Genomic DNA, 23605 nt, shown 5'->3' on the forward strand with positions numbered 1-23605 from the left:
TCTCTCCTTTTTTTTTTTTTTTTTTAATTTTACTGAAATTCGTGCTAGTTTTGGTCCTTCATTTCAAACCCCTTTTGATTTTTTGAAGCTTCAATTAATCCAATCGGTTCTTCAGTTATATTGGCTACCGCTCTTTGTATTGTTTAATTTTGATGAATTGTTGATTGAAACTCGAATAATTCCTGAATTAATTTTCGAAAAAACTTTTCTGATTAGAACAATCGATGTAAGAATTTCTTACAGCCATGGCGGCGAATGCTCAAAGCGGGAGTAAGATTGAGAAGCCGATTGTCGGTCCGAATGGGGGCGGAGATGGTGAAGGGAAGCCCGCCGCCACTTTCCATGACTTCCTCGGAAATAAAGGCGGCGGCGGCGGCGGCCAGGAGCCTATTCCGCCGCCGCCGGAGGTGTCGCCGTCGGCCACTTCTGATCTGGGCTCTGGTAAGAAGAAAGAACTGCCCCAAAACCATTCCCCTCCCCTTGGAGTTTTTAACCAATTTTTAGGATGATTTTGTTCAATTTTGCTAGCAATTGATGCAGTGGCCTTGATTATTACATCCTCGTTTAGATTTTTTAGTTATTACTATTAGCATTGTTTAGCCCTAATTTGTTGCTGTCCGCCATTGTTGTGAGCTTCTAAATGTGTGTTTGGTAGTTTAAGTTTGGTATTGGGAGTGGTTTCATTTGAGGTCATTTTGGAGTTGTTGCTTTATGCCTTTTTTGGCATTTGCTACCGAAGCTGCTGATTGTTTCGATTTAGTTTCGAATTCGGAGTTTCGGATTTCGGATATCTTGAATATTGATCATTAAGATAGATAGATATGTGTATGCCCAAATGAACCAATGTCTTAATTGAGGATAATGCTGTTGTTTTATCTTAAGGTAAATTATATAACATCCGCATCGTGTTTCAATAAAAATGCATGTGTTATTTATTGCATGAAACTTTCTTGTATTTATTCTAACTTATATTTGGTTGTAAATATGGACTTAAATTATGCAATTTTTACAAAATAAAATAAGTAAAATATATTAAAGTCTTTTTTGATTGAAATAAATACATGAATAATTGATCAATCTTTCGTTTTTATAGTTTTTTAAAATCACATAACAATTTATCTCCAAAAAAACTATAAAATGGAGTACTAATAGATATTTACTTATTTATTATATTAAAAAATGACTTTTATTTGTCATAATTAAGTTCATATTTATAATAAAATATCAATTTTGGACGAATTGGGTGTTCAGTGCAAATTTTACATTAACAGATATGAATTTCATCGCAGTAAATAAAATACAGAGTGTTTTGTACATTTTTACTAATATAAGGTGTTATTAATTTATCATTTTGTCTTTATGACATTTTCTGATGATATGTTAATCGGGTTGAATTCCGTCAGAAAGACTCGCCGGAAATCATTTGGAAGGGATAGCGTGCTACGCGTCGAGAGGCGACATTGCGGGGCGAGAGAGTAGCAATCGTTTCGCTCGAAACAAGAGGAGCAGCTCGGATTCATTTATAGACAAATTCCAGCCAGGACAATTGGATTCGCAAGACGGCGCAATTCTGACAAAGGTTCGATGTTCAGTTGCGACGTAATAATTCCACATATTCTTGCGATGTAATAACATTCGGAGCGTTTTCTTAACTCGTTTCTCAGCTGCTTCGATACTCCGGGGCAGAGCAGCCTAGACGGCTCCCCGACGAGGAACCGTCCTTTGTAATGAATCAAATGAGACCGATTTCGATCTCCACCAGATCCGACGCGAATCCTTCCAAATGGGATCGAACGGCTGCAATAAATCCCGGTCACATTTTGCAATATCCTCCGCGGACAGGACAGGTAATACCGTTGGGCTATCAAGCCGCGCCTAATAGGATTAAAGAGTCGAATGTGGGCCCGGCTCTCGTTGCGCAGACGGCGGCGGACGAAGGATCAAGGACAGGAATTAAAGGGTCCGGAATATTAAGCTCGATAAATGCGAGCGGCAGCGGAGGAGCAGTGGCGGCGAGGCAGCCGGCGGGTGTGCTAATTCGAAGCGGAAAACAGAAGTCCGGTGTCGGGATTTCCGAACCGGAGTCTTCTGCTGCTGCGGCATTCAGGTTAATTTTAATCTTAACCATGATTGAGTAGTCGGCGTCGATGAATTCTCGACGAATTTTAATTGAGCCGAATGAGCTGTGGTTTTTGTAAATTTTTGGTTAATCTTAACCATGATTGAGTAGTTGGCGTCGACGAATTTTAATTGAGTCTAAAGAGCTGTTTTGTTTGTAAATTCTTGGTTAAGATCGGTGTCGACGAATTTTCGACGAATTTTAATCGAGCCTAATGAGCTGTGGTTTTTGTAAATTTTTCGACAGCCACCGCGGAACAGAGTCGGTTGGTCGGCAAATGACCATATTTTACGGCGGCCAAGCTCATGTCTTCGACAATGTTCATCCTAATAAGGTTTGTTTTCTGTTTTATTTTCGACTACTTTGGATTTGTTCTTTTTCGTGTTTTTTTGTTGGTTTTTAGGTGAAATAATAGTTGGATAAGATGTTTTATATGAAAATTTAGGACGTTTTCATTGGGAGCAATGATATTGTATAGTAAAAAATGATGCAAAAAGCTAAAGAAGAATTTAAACTTTTAGGCATCGGAAAAATGCGATTTTTGTCGCGGTTATTGCATCTTAGTATGTGCCGTAACATGTTTTTATGTTAATTCAAATTTGCCGGACTTTGGCCTTGTTTAGGAGATAGTAATATTATTACCGGTGCATAGCTGCGACTAAAACGATATATGTTGCGCGGATTATAACTGGATGCTTTCAATTCATAATATGTACGATGTTGTATTAACATATGATATGTGCGTCATGTGTTATGAATAATGATTAGACAACACATTTCTTCTCTTTTTTGAACAAGATATCGATGAGAATGTTGCGCCTATTCGAAGAAATTGATTGGTTTCGGACATAGCATTCTTGCGGTTAACATCGTATGATCTTTGTCTGCTGTCGGGACAATCTTCGACTAAATATTTCGAAATTCTTTCTTGCTCGACAATAATCCTTAGTTTGTTGTCGAAATCAGGCAGATGTAATAATGGCTTTAGCTGGATTGAACGGCGGGTCTTGGTCGACGACATACAAACCTAATTCGGCGGGGAGGCAGCCGCCGTCTGCCGGAGAAAATCGCAATGCGGACTCCGCCGCCGGAATGTCGGTGCAGGGGAAGCCGTCTGAGAAAGGAGAGTCGCACTGAGGGGATCGAAGGTTTGTTCTAAAGTCGTGTTTTGGGATTGAATGGCTGCAATTTAATGTGATGTTCGATTATTACAAGAATGAATGAATGAATGATGAGAACTTTTGAATTGATGTACTTTTTGCTGTGGTTTTCTTGCCGGCGCGCCGTGCCTTGTCTTGTGGGAGCTATTTTATTTTAATATATATCGGTGGATTGAAGTTAATTTTTTTTTTGAAAATTTTCTTACTGATATCATTATATACTTTTTTTTTTTTTTTTTTTTTTTTTTTTGTGTTCAAACTAATTTGTCAAATTTAATCTAGGCACAGTCTTTAAGTTATTATATAATTATGAAATAATTAATAAATATATTAGTAAAAATAATTATGATTTAATAAAAATTATTATAAATTAAGATTAAAATAATTATATAGTTTAATTAAAATGAAAAAAAAATATAAATTATGAATTTTAAAATATAATTAAAATATAAAAAAAAATAACAAAATATGTCAAATGGACAAAATAGAAAAAATGTACAAATTAAGTGCACAGATAAAGTATAAAATATTATAGATTAACACATAATAGTATTTAATTGTAAGATGTTTTGATATTTTTGTTATAAAATAATTAATGTTTGTAATTTAAGTAAAAATTAAAAAATATTTTTATATTAGTGTATGATTATTTTTTCTAAAACACAAAATATGTATTTGTGAATAAAAGGGACGAAAATATTAAAAATAGTAGTTTGAATTGAGACGAAGAAGAGAGTAATATATATATCAATTTTTTTTTATGTTGAGAGGATTCTTCTTGACTTTACAATTTATCAATTATTTCGATAATATGTTACTCATCCGTCCCACTCCAAATAGATCATTTGGAGTTTTGTAATATATTAAAAATAATAATATTTTATTAATTAGTAAAAAAATATACTAAGATATTTTAATATTTTTGTTATTTGACTTTATGTATAAATTAAATGTATGTATATATATATTTGTAATTTAGATAAAAATAAAAAATATTTTGATGTTAATGTATAATTATTTTTACTAAAATATAAAAGTGATACTTTTTGAATAGAACGGACAAAAATAATAAAAAATACTTTTAAATTGAGACGGAGAGAGTATTATTATTATTATTTATTGATTTATTTATTATTATTATTATTTTTCACGATGTATTATTTCACATACCAAAAACACTAAGGTGAGGGAAAACAAACAAATCTGTAACATGACATAACAGTGACATAATTGTATTTGTGTCCAATACTGTTAATTTGTTTTTTTATTTTTTGTTTTTTTATTTTTTTATTTTTATTTTTGATCGGTCCTTCGACCTTTCTATCACTGTTTTTTTTATCTTTGTCTTATTATAATTTATACATTCATATATATTTTCACTTTTATTTCCACAGCTTTTTCGGACTTAATTTCACCTTCTTTTCTTTTTTTTTTTTTTTAACCACAGTAAATGAGTAATATTTAAAAAAATATACTTACCTCTATGTCCAACGCAATTATAGTTCTTCTTTCTTTGATTTCTTTTTATTGTATTCTCTCCGTCCTATAAGTAATATTCATTTGCTTTTTCACATAGTTTTAAAAATATTAATATTATATTGGGATATAGTATGAATAAAGTAGAAATGACTAAAATAACCTTATTAGTACGTGTGATACAAAGGTAATGACATTTGTGTAATATATTGTAAGTTTGAAGGGTATTTGTAATGTTAGTTAGATAGTACAATTATTAAAAAAAGAAATTGATACTTTGTTATGGAACGGACTAAAATAAAAAAATGAATACTTTGTTATGAGACAGAGGAGTGCAATTCTTTCGTGTTACTATTATAAACAAAAAAAAAACAATATTTCAAATATCACATTAAATAATGGTTGAAACCAAAATATAATGGTTCAAATATTTATTTTTTATTTTTAAATAGTTATAGTTAGAAATTTTGGGGGAAAATAATGAAATTGTCTTATTGTCATCAAAATAAGGGGTTATATATAGGCAATAATACTAAGTAATCTAATCTATAGATAAGACCAAATCTAAATATAATTATACTAAATTTAAAACCGAATATCTAAAATATCTCAACAGTTATATTAAAATTATACTGTTTTATTTAAAATATTGTAGTAAATATTTATTTATATTACATTAAATAATTATTTAAATTTTAATTTTGATTTAAATTATTTTAAAATATATACATACAGTTAAACACAACCAAACAAAAATTTGCAGCTTACAAATGAACCACCAGATCTTCGAGCTACCAGTCACTATTGTACCTTTTTTTTATTTTAAAAAATTAAATAAATTAATTGGTTTTAACTACTCAATTTGAAATGAATTGGCCTCATCTACGTATATAAATTTTGAAAGTTTTAGAAATAGTAAAAATTATATATTTAATTTGATATTTTATAATATATATATATATATATATAAAGGTTTGTTTAATTTTGGTCCAAAATTAAATCAACACTATGTAATAAGAAATACTCACCCCGATGTTTTTGAAAGGGTCAGTTAGATATTGTAATAGATTAAAAAATAATACTCCCTCCGTTCCAAAAGTATAGTTTTATTGTATTGAACACGAGATTTAAAAAATATTGATATTATATTGGTAGTTGGTAGATAGTAAAAGTTAAATGACTTTTTTTTTTTTTTTTCCTTTGTGAGTATATTAATGTAAAAAATAGTGACAATTGTGTAATAATAATGAAAAAGTAGGGATAATTTTATGATGATATGATTATTTATGGAAATGAGACTATTGTTTTGGAACATACAAAAATGGTAAACAAAACTATTGTATTGAGACGGAGGGAGTAGTATTTTATTATTTAATGAAAGTGAGTAAGGAAATTTGATATTTTTGTCATTTGCTTTTTGTAGAAAGTAATTATACGTGTAATGGTATATTTGTAATTTAAGTAAAAATTAAAAATATTTTAGTATTAATGCATGATTATTTTTTCTAAAATAGAAAAGAGATAATTTTAAATGAGATAAAAAAATAAAATAAAATTGAATTAAGACGGATGATATTACATTAAAATATTAATTAAATTAATGATTTTTTATTATCTTTTTGTTTTTATTTGAGTTTGGAGGTTTTGATTTTAAATTTGATTTAAATAATATTTTGATAATATATTTGGTAAAAAAAATAAAAATTATGTATTTCTATTTAGAACCATATACACTGAATGCTATCCATTTGTATATAAAATACAAATCAAACACACCCCCAATATTCAAATAAAGAACAAACCTTATGGTACAAAAATAAAATTAAAAAGAACACACTTTTTTTTTTTATCTTTTCTTATATACACATTAAATATATATTTTATTTATTAAAAAAAAAAAGTAATAATTTAACACAAAATATTATTTTTTATACTATCAATATAATTATGGTATGTATCTAATATTTAAAATACATACATAAAATGATAGTATACTAATATATTAAACTAAATATTAGTATAAATATTATTGATAATATTATTAATATCATACTAATAACAATATATTACTATCTTACAATGTAATTTTAATTTATTACTGTTTAGGGAATAATTTTTGACACACTTCTCGATTAATCTTAATAAAAAGATACAATATATATAATGCATATGTTATTCATTCACAATAAATTAATAATTCAATAAAAAAAAATATTCTCTTCCTCCAAACTAATTATGTAATTTTGTTTGGATAGAGAAATTAAAAAGTAATAATATTTTAATATAAAATAGGTAAAAAATAAAATGATGTATTATAGAAGGTTTATTGAAGAAACAAATTAATTTGTTAAAATAAGAGTAATGAAACTATAGGTGAATAAATGTATTTTATTATAAATTGATTGAATATAAATTTAACCAAAAAAAAATGTGACATAATTATACAGACGGATAAAGTATTATTTGTTTTATTAATGGCATTCCATACATAAAATAAAAATATTTCAAATTAAAAAACTAAACAAACACACTTATTCCATTTTTTTTCTAATATAATAGAAAAAAAAAAAAAAAAAACTCTTAAACCCATTACTTTTTATTGACATTAATCATGATATTGTATAAAGTGTAGTGATATTTATTTATTAAAGTAAATAGTACTTTTATTTTATTTTTAAAAAATAGAATACAATTGAGTTGGACAAATAAAATGACAAAAATTATACTATTTTCTGTCCCGATCTAAATGAGCTATTCGAGATTTTGTAGTAAATTAAGAAATAGTAATAATATTTTATTAGTGAATAAAAATGTGTAAGAGATTTTTGACAAATTTGTCATTTGACTTTATATAAAAAATAATTGAACGTATAATAATATGTTTGTACTTTAGGTAAAAGTTAAGGGTATTTGGTATTAGTGTACGATTACTTTTACTAAAATAGAAAAGAGATATTTTGAATTGAGACGGACGAAAATACTAAAAATGATGATTTGAGTTGGGACGGAAGAAATATATAATTCAGAGAAATAAAGTAATATATTTTAAATATTATATTGATGAATATTTATAAAATAAAATTATAACACGGATAAATATAACCTAAATTATTTATTTTAAAAAATAAACATAATACTTACATTACTATATACACACAATATTGTAATATTCTTCAATGCAGTAGTGTAATAAATTGTATAATGTATTTTAATAGAATAGACACTTCCTCGTATCTATTATAATAAAAATAAATAAAAGTAAAAATATTAAACAATCATGCATAATATTTTAAATAATATATATTTAATATTTTATTTGTTTGAGTTCAAGTTATTTATTTAATTTTTGCACGTTGATTTAGATATATATTAATATTTTATAAATATATAGTATAATAAGATAATGTAAAATTTTAAGACATTATTGAAATTTAAAGAATAATAAAAAGAAAGTAAATAGTATTTTAATATTTAATTAAAAGATAATTTAAGTAAAAAATAATACTTGAACACATGAAAGTACTCCCTTCGTCCCACATAATTTGTTCATATTTTCTATTTTCGTCCGTATCATATAATCTGTCCATTTCTTTTTTTGAAATATAATTATACACTTTAATCTCATTTTAAATTTTAAAATTTTTTTAATCTTAATTAAATTATTTAGTTATTTTAATCTTAATCCACAATTATTTTTATTATACGATAATTATTTTTATTAATACACTTTTTAATTATTTACTAATCACACTTTACCTAAATTCTCTAATATACAGTAATAGGCCCATAATACATGAGACGGAGGGAGTAATAAAATAAATATTTTGACTAGGACATATTGAGTATAATATATTTTTAAAATAAATAATGAATATTACCAAAAAAATAATTTTAAAATACGGATAAGCACTATCCAAACAATTTATTCCAAAAATAAACATAATATTACATAGATACACACAATATCGTAATATTCTCACAGTATAACATATTTTAATAGAAAAGACATTACTGTAGTCCTAATATAACGACTAAAATAATAATTTTATTACCATAACATAAAATAATATTTAATATTACAACAATAACATTTTCAAATTCAATTTTTTAATTCAATTCATTACCGAAAGCGGTCGTATTCTCCGCATATATATATACGGCCACTCCCAACCCAATAAATCACCAAATATCAGCAAATTAATTAATTAATTAATTTAAAAAAAATCCAGCTCAGCAATGGCAGCCGTCGCGCCGGAAAAAAACCCTCTCCGCCCCCTCGACTACACCGCCGCCGGCGACGTCCCCGACAGCCATGTCTGGTTCCCTTTCGACGAGTCCAAGCTTAACGACATCTCCGGCACGCCGGCGGACGTCGCCGTCCCGGTAATCGATTTGGCGGCGCCGCTGGCGGCGCAATTCGATAAGGTCAGAATCGCCTGTGAAAAAACCGGTATGTTTCAGGTGATCAACCACGGCGTCCCGCCGGCGGTCATCGCCGCCGCCGAGGAGCAGTGCCTCCGCCTCTTCAACCTGCCGGCGGAGCTTAAACAGGCGGCGCTCCGCCAGCCCGGCCCCGGCTCCGCCGGCTACGGCCACATTCCGATCCAGCCGTTTTTCGCGAAAAAAATGTGGCACGAAGGCTTCACCATCCACGGCTCCCCGGCCGACCTCGTCAAGAACTACTGGCCGGAGACTTACCTCGAGTTCTGGTAATTAATGCGCCATCATTAATGCTCTTTTGCTGTGCTGATCTAAATCTAATAAATTTAAAACTAAATATCAATCAACAGCGACGTGATGGACACGTACCAGAACGCGATGCACGAGCTAGCGAGGAAAACGGCGATCATGATTCTTGAGTCGATGGGCGCAGCCGTCGCCGGAAATATCGATTTGGCGGCGTATATGGGGACTCGGGCATTACAGCTGAATTATTACCCGGTTTGTCCGGACCCGACCCACGCGTTGGGGTTGGCGCCGCATACGGACACGACGGTGGTGACGGTGTTGCACCAGAACTACGAGGGGTTGCAGGTGTTCGAGGAGGGGGAGGGGTGGGTGGAGGTGAGCCCGGTGGCGGGGGGGCTGGTGATAAACATTGGGGATTTTTTGCACATGATGTCCAACGGTCGATTCGCGTCGGCGCTGCACCGCGTGATTCCGGACAAGATGAATGAGAGGATTTCGATGGCGTTTTTCACGATGCCGTTGCCGGAGCAGGTGGTGGCGCCGCTGATGCTGAAGTCGGTGCCGTTTCCGAAGTTCCGGTCGGTGGCGATGAAGGATTTTATGAAGGTTAAGTATGAGCAGCTCTACAAGGCTATTCCGATGATGAAGATTGCTTGAAATTAATATTATAATAATAATTATTATTATTATTATGAGTATTATGTATGAGGGAGGGAGAGTGAGGGATGAATAATTTAGATTGTGATGATGGTTGTATGAAAATTATTGACAAATTTAAGCTTTTGCTTAGATTTGTTGATGATATATATATATATATATATTTATATATGAGATGTTATTATGATATGTGTTGATCTTGTGTGATGTTTTGTGTTTTTCATTTTAGCTTAAAGTTTGTGTGTTTTTTTTTTTTTTTTTTTTTTTATAGATTTGGCGCAACGACTTCTCGCAAGATTTTATTTGCTATCGAAATATGCAAGAAACATTGAGACATTATGCGATTGAAATAATGGTCGACGAATCTTTGCCTCTAACATAGTCGTGATATAAAATTAGGGGAGAGCATTCAGAGATTTGATTCAGGTTTGACAAAATTCGAACCCATTTGAAAATTCAATTTTTTTAAAGAAAAAACAATCATATCCGAGTCTAAAGGTTCTAAATTCGAAATTTGAATTATATTCAAATCAAATTGAAAATTCAAAATTTGAGAACCTAAAAAATGAAAATTTCATAGTATATTTAAAAATTCAAGAAATTGATAATTAGAAAAAAGTATCATAGTTGTGGAAATTATGGCAAGTTTAAATTTTGTGATTTTGAAAGATTTAAGATAGCAATTTGGTGACCATATTCAAAACACAAATATATTTTTACTTAAAACATTTTATATTATACTATTATAAGGTGGATTTATAAGATGAGCATATCATTTTGAAGTTAATTATTTTTTAAGAAGGGTTGATATTTATTTTTTTGTTATTTATTTATTTATTTATTTTTTAGATGATTTGAGAATCCGGAGCAAATATTTTTGGGTAAGTGGTTAAAAATTAATTGTCAATTTTTTTAAGGAAAAAAAAAGGGGTAAGTGGTTAAAGATTAATTGTATTTAAAAAATTAAATCGGGTAAGTTGTTTGTAGGTTTTTAATTGCTTGTGCTATTTAGTTTTTTTCTCTCTTAAAATACTTAAATTGAAATTAATATATTAAATCAAATATTCCTTATATATATTATATTATGGGTGTGGTTATTTTAAAAGTGAATGTGTTTAATTTTATGTTAGATACCGTATTAATAATATAAAAATATAATATTTTATATTAACTTATTAATTTTAATTAATTATTTATTTATTACTATTTCTAAACACGAAACAGTGGCAAACAAACAAAACTTATGTCGCGTCATGAGCAGCAAGGCCAAAGAAACACATTTTCAGATTTGTCTTCAGCCTGCCAAACTATTGTTTTTCCCACAGGTCCACAAAAAATAAATAAATAAATAAATAAAATACACAGAATATAATATGTGTGACATTTTTATTTATTTATTATTATTTTTTTTTTATTATTCGATAGATTCTAATACTTGTGAAATCTTTTTAACATTTGAAACAACAACTTGTTTTTAACAAAAAATGAAAAAGGAGTATTTATTTTTTATACATAAAATTATGCAATTTTTATTTTTTTTTAAAAAAAAACACACACACCTCAATCTAACAATAATTAAATAAAAACCAACATTATTATTAGGCGAAAGTAAATGTTATAGATTTAGTTCTATTTCTCTATGGATCATATTTATTTTCTGCGTTTGATTTTTAAATATTAATTATTATATTAGAACATAGTACAAATTAAAAAAAAAATTACAAAAATATTTTCGATTAGTATCTTATAATAACATTTGTACAAAAAATTAGAAAAATATTTTTAATATTAAATGTAAATGTGACCTTAGAGGCGGATGGAATATTTTGTATTCATCTACCGTTACTTATTTTATACTCTCTATCCCACTTGAATAGTTTAAAAGCTTTTACATTATACTCCCTCCGTCCCAATACAATAGTTTTGTTTATCATTTTTGTCCGTCCTCTTGTTTCCACAAATAACCGTATCACTATAAAATTATCTTTACTTTTTTGTTATTATTACACAATTATCACTACTTTTTACACTAATACACTCATAAGGGAAAAAAAGTATTTTACCTGTACTTTTTACCCACTACCAATATAATATCAATATTCCTTAAATCGTGTCAAACTCAACCCAAACTATAGTTCTACACGGAGGGAGTATTAAAAAATAATATTATTATACTGATAAGTATATTACTTATTTTTTTTATATTAAACAATTATTTAAAATATAACCTACCAATTCAACATAAAATCCACGTGTAACCATGTTTTCAAGAAGCATAGCAAATAGTACTAATTTGTAACTTTATAATAGTTACGAATGCAAACAAGAAAAGATGAATGAAATCAAACAGTAGTGAGTGAGTATGAAACTATTTGTGATGTTAACCTATTTATTGTCATTATTATCTATATGTCTATCTATCTATCTATCTATCTATCGAATCGAGTGTGTTTTTTTAAGCAACAAAACCTCAGTTTTCTACTATTTAAACACTTTCACAAAGATAAAAAAAAAAAAACATTTTTTTCTCAAACAAAATATTCAATCATATATTATTATAATAACAAATCCAAACAAGAATTTATCAAACCAAATAAAAAGAAACACACCTGAGTTGGCTTGGCTGCATTAGGATCAAATGTTGTTACATTACACCACCAAACAGTTCGATTTCATCCGGGCCCGAAGGCTCTCGTTTCTTGAGCATTCTTCCTGCAAATATAACGATTCGAGCAATAATGTCGCAGCTCGACGATGATGCATGTGAATCTGGATACGTTACGACTAATATATTAAGGCTTAGTGTTTCCGTACCTGGAAATGTTTCAAGAGGGAAGAGCTCTTTCGCTGCTCGGATACTGCAGCTGCGTATTTCCCTTTGATGGTGTCGCAACCCTTCTGCTCTAAATCCGAGGACTGTTGAGCTTTCTCGAGTTTCTGTTGCATCGGGGTAGAAGAAAGGGGTTTACAAATGTGGATGAAACAGTCTTGAGTGATTAGAACATATAAGTTTGATCTAAACATGGTCGTATGAAAGTGAAACGATATATTCACCATGGGAGAAAATTATTCATTTCCGTAAATTACACCGTCTTGTTACTGTCATATATATATATATATATTCAGTCCGTAACACTTTTGTAACAATGTATCCAACACATGGTTATTGTTGAAATATGTGTCGTGCTTATCATTAGCATGTACTGTCACTTTTATATTATATGTTGTGTTGTGCTACGATATATTGAATGAACTATTGTCATATATTGTCCTACTATGTTGCACGTGATATATACTGATTTTTTAAAACAACACATGTCGACATTGTAATAAAGTTATGCGATGTTTGTTTATAATTACAGCGTGTGCTGTATCATGTGCTAAAATCAATTGTTGTATGTACTGTCTGAGTTTATATTATGTGTTGTTAATTCATATGTTGTGTTTGTATTATATTAATATAAATTACGTGTCGTCATTTGTAAGTTTATTGGATGCTATATTCAGCGCAGCTGCCGCCATATATATATATATATATTTAGTTGGTTAGGATCTATTTAGATTAGAAGATTTGTATATCAACATAATTGAAATGAAGGGATATAATCTGAGGTGAGAAAAGAGTACCTGCTGAGTTCCAGACAAGATTCCTTCGAGAGAATTAATGAGTTTTATCCTCCCGTCCGCGCTTGTAATGGCATTTTGGAACTGTAAGAAATGAATAAGCGCATTGGAAAACAGTTCATATCATTCATGCTTAAACAACGGTACATGCTTGAATTTGCACTACTGCACAAATGAATTGTCAAGTTGCCATATACAAAAACTGCAAAAAATTCCGTTTTTCGCTACCAAATCATAATTTCTGTATTAGTGTTACTACTTGAGTAAAAACAAATCTGATAGTTAACTCAATTGCTTGGTCCATTGGAACTATCCATGATGAATAACAAATAATCGTAATACTTCACCAGCTTCGCCTTGAGATTATGGATTAGGTTCAGTAAGGGATTTAGCAAGTAGAAGAAAAGTCGGCAGGGCAATAGCAAGAAATGTATGGAACAAAATTCAAAACAGTATTGCCTAAGCTAGTCATAACTTAATTTAATTCCCAAAAAAGGTAATGGTTGAAGAAGAATGAAATGGATTATTCATACCTGCGAACTTATAGAGTTCAATAATGATGCTTCCTTTAGCATGAGTTCTTTAATCTCCAACAAAGCATTATATGTATCATAATGTTTGAGGGTTTGTCGAAGCTTTTTCTGAAAACAAAAACAGCACAGTGCAGGTGCAATTAAACATGATATAACCTTTACAGTAGTGGACATATAAAGAATGAAGAAATTGATCATTTCTGAAGCATGTACCTGAATCTGAGTATTTAGTTCACTAAATCGGAGTTCATACCTGCAACATCAATAATTAGTTCAGATCTTTCTGGCAGAAACTCAAAAGGAGTTCATGATGTTTGAACGAGTACTGTATTAGTTCAGCCTGTGATGGCACTTCATCAATCATCCGTTTTAGTGCCACAATTGATCTTAATTTTGCAGCAAGTTCCTGCCATCAAAAGCGAGGAAACAAGCCACGATGCCGCATTAGAGGTATCAATCTCAAACTCATATGTTAATGATTGCAAGCAACAATTGAAAGAAACGAAGAGCACCATAAACATGATTCTAAACTCTGAAAGACCTAAATTTACGATTGTATCTTTCAATTTATGTTAGGGCCATCAATCAGTTAAGTTAAACAACAAATCCGTTTAAATATAAACACAAACAAAAACCAAATTATTCAGGTAAATAGATAAGGGTAGAACACCTGATACAAATACAGAGCACACCACAAGGAAATAAGATATTTTGAGCTTCCTGTAAAAATCTCTCAAATCCATTATTTTAGCAATTTTGAGCTTCACCACATTAATATTTTTTTCCTTCATATGAAATCAATTTCTTCTCAATATTCCATTGGGATTCAAAAAATAAACCATTCATAAGAACTACTCAGTTCACTAGCATATTAAGTGCAGATGGCCAGATGAAAAATTGTAAGTAAACTCTCTCCATGCAAATCACCTCAATAAGACTAGTTGGAGTTATCTCAAATTTATATTAGTTCCACGTGACTTTATTTTAAAGTGAAGTTTCAAAATCATGACATAACATGCATTAATGAAAACACAGAATACCTGTGACTGAAAATTAATTAACTGAAACAATCTGTGAAAGAGTACATTAAATCTAATGGATCAATGAGCAAAATACATACATTGACAAATGACATTTGCTTACTGCGGCAACTTGCAAGTTGAAGGCTACTTGTCAAATCAATCTAACCTTCTTAGCTGATTCAAGTTTTTCCTTAGCATCTTGGAAAGAAGGAAGAATCATATTACAACCTTCATCGCCATCATGCAACATTTTATCTAGTTCATCAATCTCCTTTTGCAATCTTGAGCAATCAGAAGAGTGCTGTGACTTTATATCAAATTCTTGCTTCTCAAGTGCCTGAAGGAACCCAAGAAATGTTATCAACAGATAATAATTGGCAGGAAAAAGGACGGCAGCAAAGAAGAGCATGAAACTACTCCAAGTATAGAATTCATAAATCGTTCATCATCTCTCCCCATATCATCCTCTTTAATAAAGGATTCTACGAGTGAAATATCTTTTAGCCTGTTGATGTAAGGAAAAACGTCAGAAACATCTGTTTTCGTTGTTATTTTATAACCATGCAATCTACAATGAAATATATTTTCCTACTAACTAAAAATCCAAAACAAAACTTTTTCTTATTTTCAAATCCAAAATATCAAAACACATCCAAAAACACACATAATTCATATTTTACACCATATTGAAGCTCAGTGCAGAACTATACAATAAACATAACTTCATACTTTTTACCAAAGAATACATAGACAAAATATAACATAATAAAAACCAAAGTTCATATAATTTTTGACTCACATGTTCATAATAAAAGCCATGGTGCTCAAGGTGCACACACCGTAAGTGCATTTCAGTGAAGCCAAGAATGGAGATTAAGTTTAGTGTCCTGATGTTTTTATAACATTTGCAATTTTCAAATATTATAAAAGATGTGTTGAACATTGAAGGTACTAACTCAACGAATTTATTTACAGAGAAAGCCATAAAAGATGGACAACCTTCAGTGTCTCTAAAAGGGGAACAACACTCTTCCCCATTGAATTAGGGCACTCATTGATTCGTTCGCGCAGAAGTTGCAGTTCACCCAAAGCTTCATCCTCCTGCTGGCTCTGAAGAATTAGCAGGACGCAACCAAAAGTGCATTAAAACCTCAAATCTAATGCCATTGCGGATAACATTTTTTACATCGTGGCTTCATATCTACTGAATCAACCTCACTAACTTGCTTAACGCATAAGAACAAACAATTTACTTCCAGAACCAAAGCAAATAAACATAAATAAGAGCATCAGCAATCTCAGTAACGCATCCAATCAACGATGGCAATTGTAAACATTCCCGTAAAATGCATAATTCTCCAAGAGGAATTTGAAAAATATTAACATAAATTAATACAACTGCAAGCGCACTAGCCTAACCACCAGTTCTTCAAGATTGCGAATCTCATTACCACTTCAAAATAAAATAAATAAATAAATTCTAATCCTCATCACACAGCCCTAATTTTTTCATATATAGATCAAATTTTTAATAAAGACTGGACGAAATTCATCGCCGTTTGCGCTTATGCAACTCGAGCGTACTCAATCGCTCGATTGTGATACGAACTTACCTTATCTTTGGCCATTTCTGCGCTGCAAATTCAATTTCTGAAGAGAAGCACTCTCAAGATTGCGAGTAAATATTTTTAGTTAAAAAAGTAATTACCAGCAGGTAATTGTGCTATTTAAGTTAAATATTATTTATCTAATCCAATCATGTATCTATTAATGTATCATTTATCTTTACATAAAAATTAAAAATAATAAATGAACGAAAGGGTGTGTTTGTTGGGAATTTGGATTTTGAATTGGGCTTGTAAAAATTTTGAATTTGAATAGTTGTATAATGTGATATAAATAGGTGTTAGATGTGATGTTTTGAATGTAAAATTGATTTTTAAGTATAATATAGAAAATAAAAAATAGACGTTTGATTTGATATTTTTGAGAAAAAACGTGTAAATTCAATCCAATGCCCCAAACAAACACACCATTGGAAGAATAAAAATATAAAATATATATATACATAATTAATACATTAGTTTTTTATTATTATTATTATTATTATTATTATTATTGATATGAAAACTGCAGTTGCTTTCCTATTATGTATGAAAGAAAATGTATATTGAAATTCAAAGTCATAATCTTAGTGTGTGTTTTTTTTTTTTGAATTTTGAGTTGGAATTTGAATAATAAAAATTTTAAATTTGAATAGTTGTATGACGTGATGTTTTGAATATAAAATTGATTTTTAGTATAATATAAAAAATAAAATAGGTATTTGATTTGGGGTGCGTTTGGCAATTAGTTGTTAGCTGATTTAATTAGCCGTTAGATATTAGCTGATTCAATTAGCTGGTTTGACTAGCTGATTCAATTAGTGGTTTGTATTAAAGTGTTTGGTAAAACAACTCTTTGACATTAGTTGTTTATACATAAAATGACTATAAGGACATTGATATGTTATTTTTTTAAATATTTAATTTTTTTCATTTTGGTTTGAAATTTATGAGAATTTTTGTTATTAATTATTAAAAATTATAAAAATATTATAAAATATTTATTTTTATTTTTATTTTTAGATCCGAAAAAATTATTTTTACTAAAAAATAATAATTTTTTATTGAAATGATGTAAAATATAAAATAATAAATCTTTCGTATATATTTTTATTTTGTTAATTATTATTTTAATATATATAAATAAATTAATAATATTTGTTTTTCTATCTGATTTAATTTTAAATTATATATTGTATAAATAAAATAATTTATACCTAATAATTAATACTAGTAATTATTTTAAATTTATAAAAATAAAAATATAATTTAATAAATTAAATATATTAAAAATAATTAATAAATACTGTTATAAAAATATATTTATATGTAAAAAATAAATAATTAAGTTTTAAGAGTAAATAAGGAATAACCAAAATTAAAATGAAAAAACTCTTTCAAAACGCTGGATAGATGAATTTTTCAGATATTAACTTTTTGAGTCCAAAAAGTTCTTTCAAAAACTTAATTTATCAAACAGCTAAAAAAAAGTTGTTCAATAAACTAAAAGCTCTTCAAAACGCTATTTCAATAACACCCTTGATGTTTTGAAAAAAAAAAAAAAAAAAATTGGGACCCAAACAAATATACAGTAGTCGATTATGAATTAAATAAAAAGTCATATAAAAATTAAAAATAAAAATAAAAATAAAAAATAATTGTCCATCCGTTGCTTTCGGGCCGGCTGCTTTACCTCAGTTGCCATAGTTGAATCAACCTCCCGTCACTTCTCTTTTTGTTGTCTTCAATAATTTGCTTTGTTTAGATAACCATTTTATTTTAAAATTTCAAAATATTATAAAATAATAAATATCCGGCAGTCACATGTTAATACATACTCCTCCGTTCCATGTAATATGGATGTATTAGAGTAGACACTGGAATTTAAGTAAAATATAATTAGTAAATAATTAAAAAAAATGTATTAGTAAAAATAATTATTATTTGGTAAAAATAATTATAAATTAAGATTAAGATAACTAAATAGTTTAATTAAGATTAAAAAAAATTAAATTTTAAATTTTAAAATATGATTAAAATGTATAATTAATTTTTCAAAAAGGGAAATGACAAATTATGTGGGACGGACGAAAATAGAAAATATGGACAAATTATGTGAGACGGAGGGAGTATATTTTAATAGAACATTATATAATTTCACATAAAACAATAAACAAATTACATATCACAACACAATATACAATTCATAATACTAAAATACTATAACTTTTTTAATTACAAATATATAATTATATATACAAATCTCTTGCACATTCTCATTATTCAATAAAATATTATTATTTTTTAATTTATTATAAAATTATGATTGTTTAAAAAAAAAAAAAAAGGACAAAAATACATTATATAACCAACACAACACATCCTTCTAATTATTAATAAAAAAAACTATTCATATTTTTCTAATAAAAATATATTGTACTTTTTATAAAAATATTTTTTCAAATACAAAAACAGTGGTCCAAAATACGTGAGGGGCAAGCATATAAAGAAATAATTATATTTTTAATTATTTTATTTTAATTATTTTATTTTATTGGCCTTTCTTTATATATATGGCTATGGCCTATGAGCGTTTGTATTGGCAAGTGAAAGCAAAGCATCAGTGTAGCTCATTCTTTACCTCTTTGGTAGAATTTTGGCCTTTTTTTTTTTTTACTAAAAAATAATTATTTGATATAATATTTTTATTTAATAAAAACAAAATAAATGTTTTCAATTTTGTTTTTTTTTTTTATTTATTTTTATTTTTATGATTGCAAGCCCGGGAACTATGATGAATTGAGTCATGTGGTTCGCTCGTCGTGCTTAATGGTCGGGTACATTACCGGCCTTGACGATATATATGACTTTGTCTGAGTTCTTACGAAGATATTAATTAATTTTCCGATTTCATTATTTTTGTTCCGAATGTCAATTTTTTTATTCTAATTTTATAAATTTTTTATTATTGGTGATGATAATTAGAACATTTGACTGAAATTTAATTAAATTACATATATGCCGACCTTAGATGAGTGTGATTTCGACAGTAACTACGTTAAAATGAGGGCTATTTTTTAAAATATAAAAATAATACAATTTATTTAATATTAAGCTAATTTTATTTTTCGAATTATCGTATTTTGAAAATATTGTAAAATAAGAAACTATAACAACAACTATATATTTTAATATATATTTTTGTATTATTTAAATTAATAAATAATATACTTTTTTATTAGAAAAAATACACTTAAAAAATTATATTTATTTTAAATATGGCGTTATTTTTATTTTTATTTTCTATATTATATGTATATACATAAGTCCAATGTATATGAGCACATGAAACACATCGAACTTCAATATCATAATATTTTACAGACGATAAAAAATAAAAAAAATAAAAAAAATTGTTTGAAACATATGCAATTTACCAATGTGCTCACAGAAATTTTGACGATCGATATGTTTTTAAATTTTAAGAGAGAGAAATTAAAACTTAAGAGTGTTAAATATAATATGTACGCTCTCTATTCGGAAGAATTATGCATTTTTGTTTAAACACGAAAATAAAAACAATAATATTATAATATAAAAAAATAAATAAATAAAGTAAAATGTGAATATTTTTAAAAATGTATTAAAAAATAATTAAAAAGATAATGATGTAATAGAAAAACTAATAAAAATCATAATTATTTATTAAAGTAATAATAATAAATTGTAAATAAATTAATATTTTTATTATAAATGAATTGCATATATATATATATGTGTGTTGAAGTAAATTTATTTTTAAAAAAAAAAAAAAAAAAGATGACAAAATAATTTTTTGGATAAAGAGAGTCGATCAGTCACAAGATCAACCTGTAATTGTCGAATACTTTTCAAACTTAAATGTATATATTTTAGATTTTTTTAAAATTTGAATTTCAATTATTATAAAATACTTTGGGAGTTATTGTATTTCCATTCCAATTGTTAAGCAATAAAATAGATAGATAAATAAAAAAGAAGAAGGCTGGGTACTATTTTAAAATTGTAATTGCCAAAAATAATACTTCCTCCCTAGCTACAAAATATAAATATTTCTATTTTGGAACGTCTAATTACAAAGTAATCATTTCATTAAATACTCTATTTTTTCCACAAATATTTTTAATTTACATCACACAATTACTTTTATACCAAAGAGTAATGTCAAAAATATTATTACACTATTTTTACCTACTCACTACAATTAAAATACTACTCCCTCCGATCCATTAAAATTAGTTCATTTGGGCCCGGCACCAGAATTAAAAAAAATGAATATTTTATTGAAAAAGTGATAGGTAGTTGAGGGTATTTTTGAAAATTTAGTTAAAAAGTAAAGTAAATAAAAAGAGAGAATGTAATAAAGTTAGTTGTATTTGTTGTAAATAAGTGTTGAATGGAGGGTAATAATTAAATGTTGATTTGTTAATTTTGCCAAAATTAGTAATTGGATAAATCTAGTGAACGGACTAAAAAGAAAAGTGAGAATAAATTTGGCGGACGGAGGGGATATTATTTCTTAAACTTCGCGTCAAAAGTAAATGTATACTTATTGTTTGGACGGATAGAGTAATAAATATAAAAGATTTTATACAAAAAAATATAAGAAAAAAGGTCAAATACTCGTTATGAAAAGTCAAAAGTTATTAAAAAAAATCAAATATTCAATTTAAAATAATATATTCCCTCCGTCCCATGGAAATGTTGTCATTTTCCATTTTCGTCCATCCCAAAATAAGGTTATCATTTTTTAATTTAATAATTGTATTATCTACCTAACATAATAAATACCCTTCAAACTTACACCATATTACACAAATATCGTTACTTTTATATTACACAATATTAATAGGGGTATTTTTGTCCTTTTCATTACAACCCATTATAATATTAATATTAAAAAACTTACATGCAAAAAGTAAACGACAATCTTGCACCGGGACGGACGGAGAATTTTATATTTTTGACATAATTCATACTCCAAAAATTATTTCATTTAAAAACGTTGGTAAACGGAGTCTTTGTTATATTTTTATTAATATAAGATTAAATTTATAATTTTTATATCAAAATAAAATAAAACTCCTTTCATCTGTTGTAAAGTATTGGTTTACTGTAAATACAAAAATTTAGTAAGATTATAATTAATAAATAATTGAGAAATATAAATAATTATGATATAATACAAATAATTACATATTAAAATAAATAATTCAATTAATATTAAAAAAATTATAAATTATAAAATTTAAAATATAAATAGAGTGTATAACTATTTTTTTTTAAAAAAAAATAACATATTATATAGAACGGATAAAAATAAAAACGCCGGACATTTTCTATGGAATGGAATGAGTATTCATTATAAAAAAATACTTGGTGGGCAAGCATATAAAGATTTTCACTACAAATATGCTCTTTTCTGTCCAAATGGTCATATAATACTCTTTCCATCCCATAACAAAGTATTTATTTTTTCATTTTAGTCTGTCCTATAACAAAGTATCTATTTTTACATTTTAGTCCGTCCCATAACAAACTATTTATTTCATTTTTTAGTAACTTTACTATTTACTTAATATTACAGATACCCTTACAACTTACAATATATTACATATCACACATACTAACAAGATTATTTTAGTCATTTATACTTTATTCCTACTATATCTCAATATAATACTAATGTTTCTAAAATTACGTGCAAAAAGCAAATGAATACTTCTTTTTGGGACGGATGGAGTAATATTTTATTAATCAGTAAAAATATATATAAATTTTTAATATTTTTGTAAGTAATTATAAACTAAAAATATTTTGATATTGATAATTTTTTTAATATAAAATTAATACTCCCTCCGTCTCATAACAAAATATCCATTTTTCCATTTTAGTCCGTCTCATAACAAAGTATCAATTTCTTTTTTTTAGTAACTGTACTATATACCTAACATTACAAATACCCTTACAACTTACAATATATTACACAAATGTCATTACCTTTATATCACACATACTAACAAAGTTATTTTAGTCATTTCTACTTTGTTCATATTATATTTCAATATAATACTAATATTTTTAAAATTATGTGAAAAAACAAATGAATTGAGACGGACGGAGTACTTTAAAATTAAACAGTAAAAAAAAATGAATTCGAATTGAGAAAAATTTTTAAAAAAAAGAACGTGAGGGTCAAGCATAGCAATAATTATATATATATTATTGATTTATTTATTTAAATAAATACATAAATTTGTGTGGAGGAAATGCCTGGTAGCAGCTTCTAATTGACTGATTTAATCTGTGTTGGCAAGTGGAAGCAAACCATCAAAATATACATACATACATATATATATATATATATTAAGTGTATGCATAATGCATATATAAATAAGCTCATCCTCCATTTGGTAGAGTAAGTATTATTCTTTTATAGTCTTTTTTTATTTTTTATTTAAATAGAATTTGAATTTACTTTATTATTTTATATGTATATAATATATAAGAATTGTGACGATGATTGATTTCATGTCTTCTGTTATTTTTATTTCTTTGTTATTGTTATTATTCGTTTGATTGCTATTTTTTATTTTTTATTTTTTTATAATGAAAATATGCCGTCGCTATTCTGAAATATCAGTAATTTTTATTTCTTTATTTTTTTTTTATAATAAAAATT

General features: G+C 27.6%; 3 protein-coding genes across 4 annotated transcripts; 2 read left to right on the plus strand and 1 right to left on the minus strand.

Annotated features, from left to right (window-relative positions):
* Positions 1-3469, plus strand: LOC127255989 (protein TIFY 8). 2 transcript variants are annotated; one of them, XM_051281807.1, is made up of 5 exons: positions 1-441; positions 1404-1579; positions 1665-2107; positions 2366-2453; positions 3090-3328. In XM_051281807.1, exons 1-5 carry the CDS (start codon positions 246-248, stop codon positions 3093-3095), a joined length of 909 nt encoding a protein of 302 aa, XP_051137764.1. In that variant the 5' UTR covers positions 1-245; the 3' UTR covers positions 3096-3328. The 2 variants fall into 2 exon arrangements, with proteins under 2 accessions (XP_051137764.1, XP_051137763.1); XM_051281806.1 differs by having other exon boundaries at positions 3-441; positions 3086-3469.
* Positions 3470-8991: 5522 nt separating this feature from the next.
* Positions 8992-10323, plus strand: LOC127255478 (gibberellin 3-beta-dioxygenase 1-like). The gene is made up of 2 exons (XM_051281008.1): positions 8992-9464; positions 9546-10323. Exons 1-2 carry the CDS (start codon positions 8992-8994, stop codon positions 10099-10101), a joined length of 1029 nt encoding a protein of 342 aa, XP_051136965.1. The 3' UTR covers positions 10102-10323.
* A 2172-nt stretch (positions 10324-12495) lies between these two features.
* LOC127256023 (uncharacterized) lies at positions 12496-17018 on the minus strand. Its single transcript, XM_051281857.1, has 9 exons — positions 16894-17018; positions 16280-16390; positions 15447-15617; positions 14585-14664; positions 14472-14511; positions 14259-14366; positions 13729-13809; positions 12916-13038; positions 12496-12813 (listed from the first exon to the last, which is right to left on the minus strand). Exons 1-9 carry the CDS (start codon positions 16906-16908, stop codon positions 12751-12753), a joined length of 792 nt encoding a protein of 263 aa, XP_051137814.1. The 5' UTR covers positions 16909-17018; the 3' UTR covers positions 12496-12750.
* Between the last annotated feature and the right edge of the window lie 6587 nt (positions 17019-23605).

Source organism: Andrographis paniculata, unplaced genomic scaffold (assembly GCF_009805555.1).
Source record: "Andrographis paniculata isolate CXL003 unplaced genomic scaffold, ASM980555v1 Contig54END, whole genome shotgun sequence".
In the NCBI taxonomy this organism is placed as follows: Eukaryota; Viridiplantae; Streptophyta; class Magnoliopsida; order Lamiales; family Acanthaceae; genus Andrographis; species Andrographis paniculata.

What these genes read in the sequence shown, in the direction of transcription:
- LOC127256023 (XM_051281857.1), bottom strand. An exon ending in AACTAAATACTCAGATTCAG is followed by an intron (nt 14,367 to 14,471) that starts GTACATGCTTCA and finishes TTTTGTTTTCAG; the next exon opens with AAAAAGCTTCGACAAACCCT. An exon ending in CCCTCTTGAAACATTTCCAG is followed by an intron (nt 12,814 to 12,915) that starts GTACGGAAACAC and finishes TTATATTTGCAG; the next exon opens with GAAGAATGCTCAAGAAACGA.
- LOC127255478 (XM_051281008.1), top strand. Translation starts at nt 8,992, where the DNA reads ATGGCAGCCGTCGCGCCGGAAAAAAACCCTCTCCGCCCCCTCGACTAC. An exon ending in GAGACTTACCTCGAGTTCTG is followed by an intron (nt 9,465 to 9,545) that starts GTAATTAATGCG and finishes ATCAATCAACAG; the next exon opens with CGACGTGATGGACACGTACC.
- LOC127255989 (XM_051281806.1), top strand. Translation starts at nt 246, where the DNA reads ATGGCGGCGAATGCTCAAAGCGGGAGTAAGATTGAGAAGCCGATTGTC. An exon ending in ACGGCGCAATTCTGACAAAG is followed by an intron (nt 1,580 to 1,664) that starts GTTCGATGTTCA and finishes CTCGTTTCTCAG; the next exon opens with CTGCTTCGATACTCCGGGGC. An exon ending in TCTGCTGCTGCGGCATTCAG is followed by an intron (nt 2,108 to 2,365) that starts GTTAATTTTAAT and finishes ATTTTTCGACAG; the next exon opens with CCACCGCGGAACAGAGTCGG.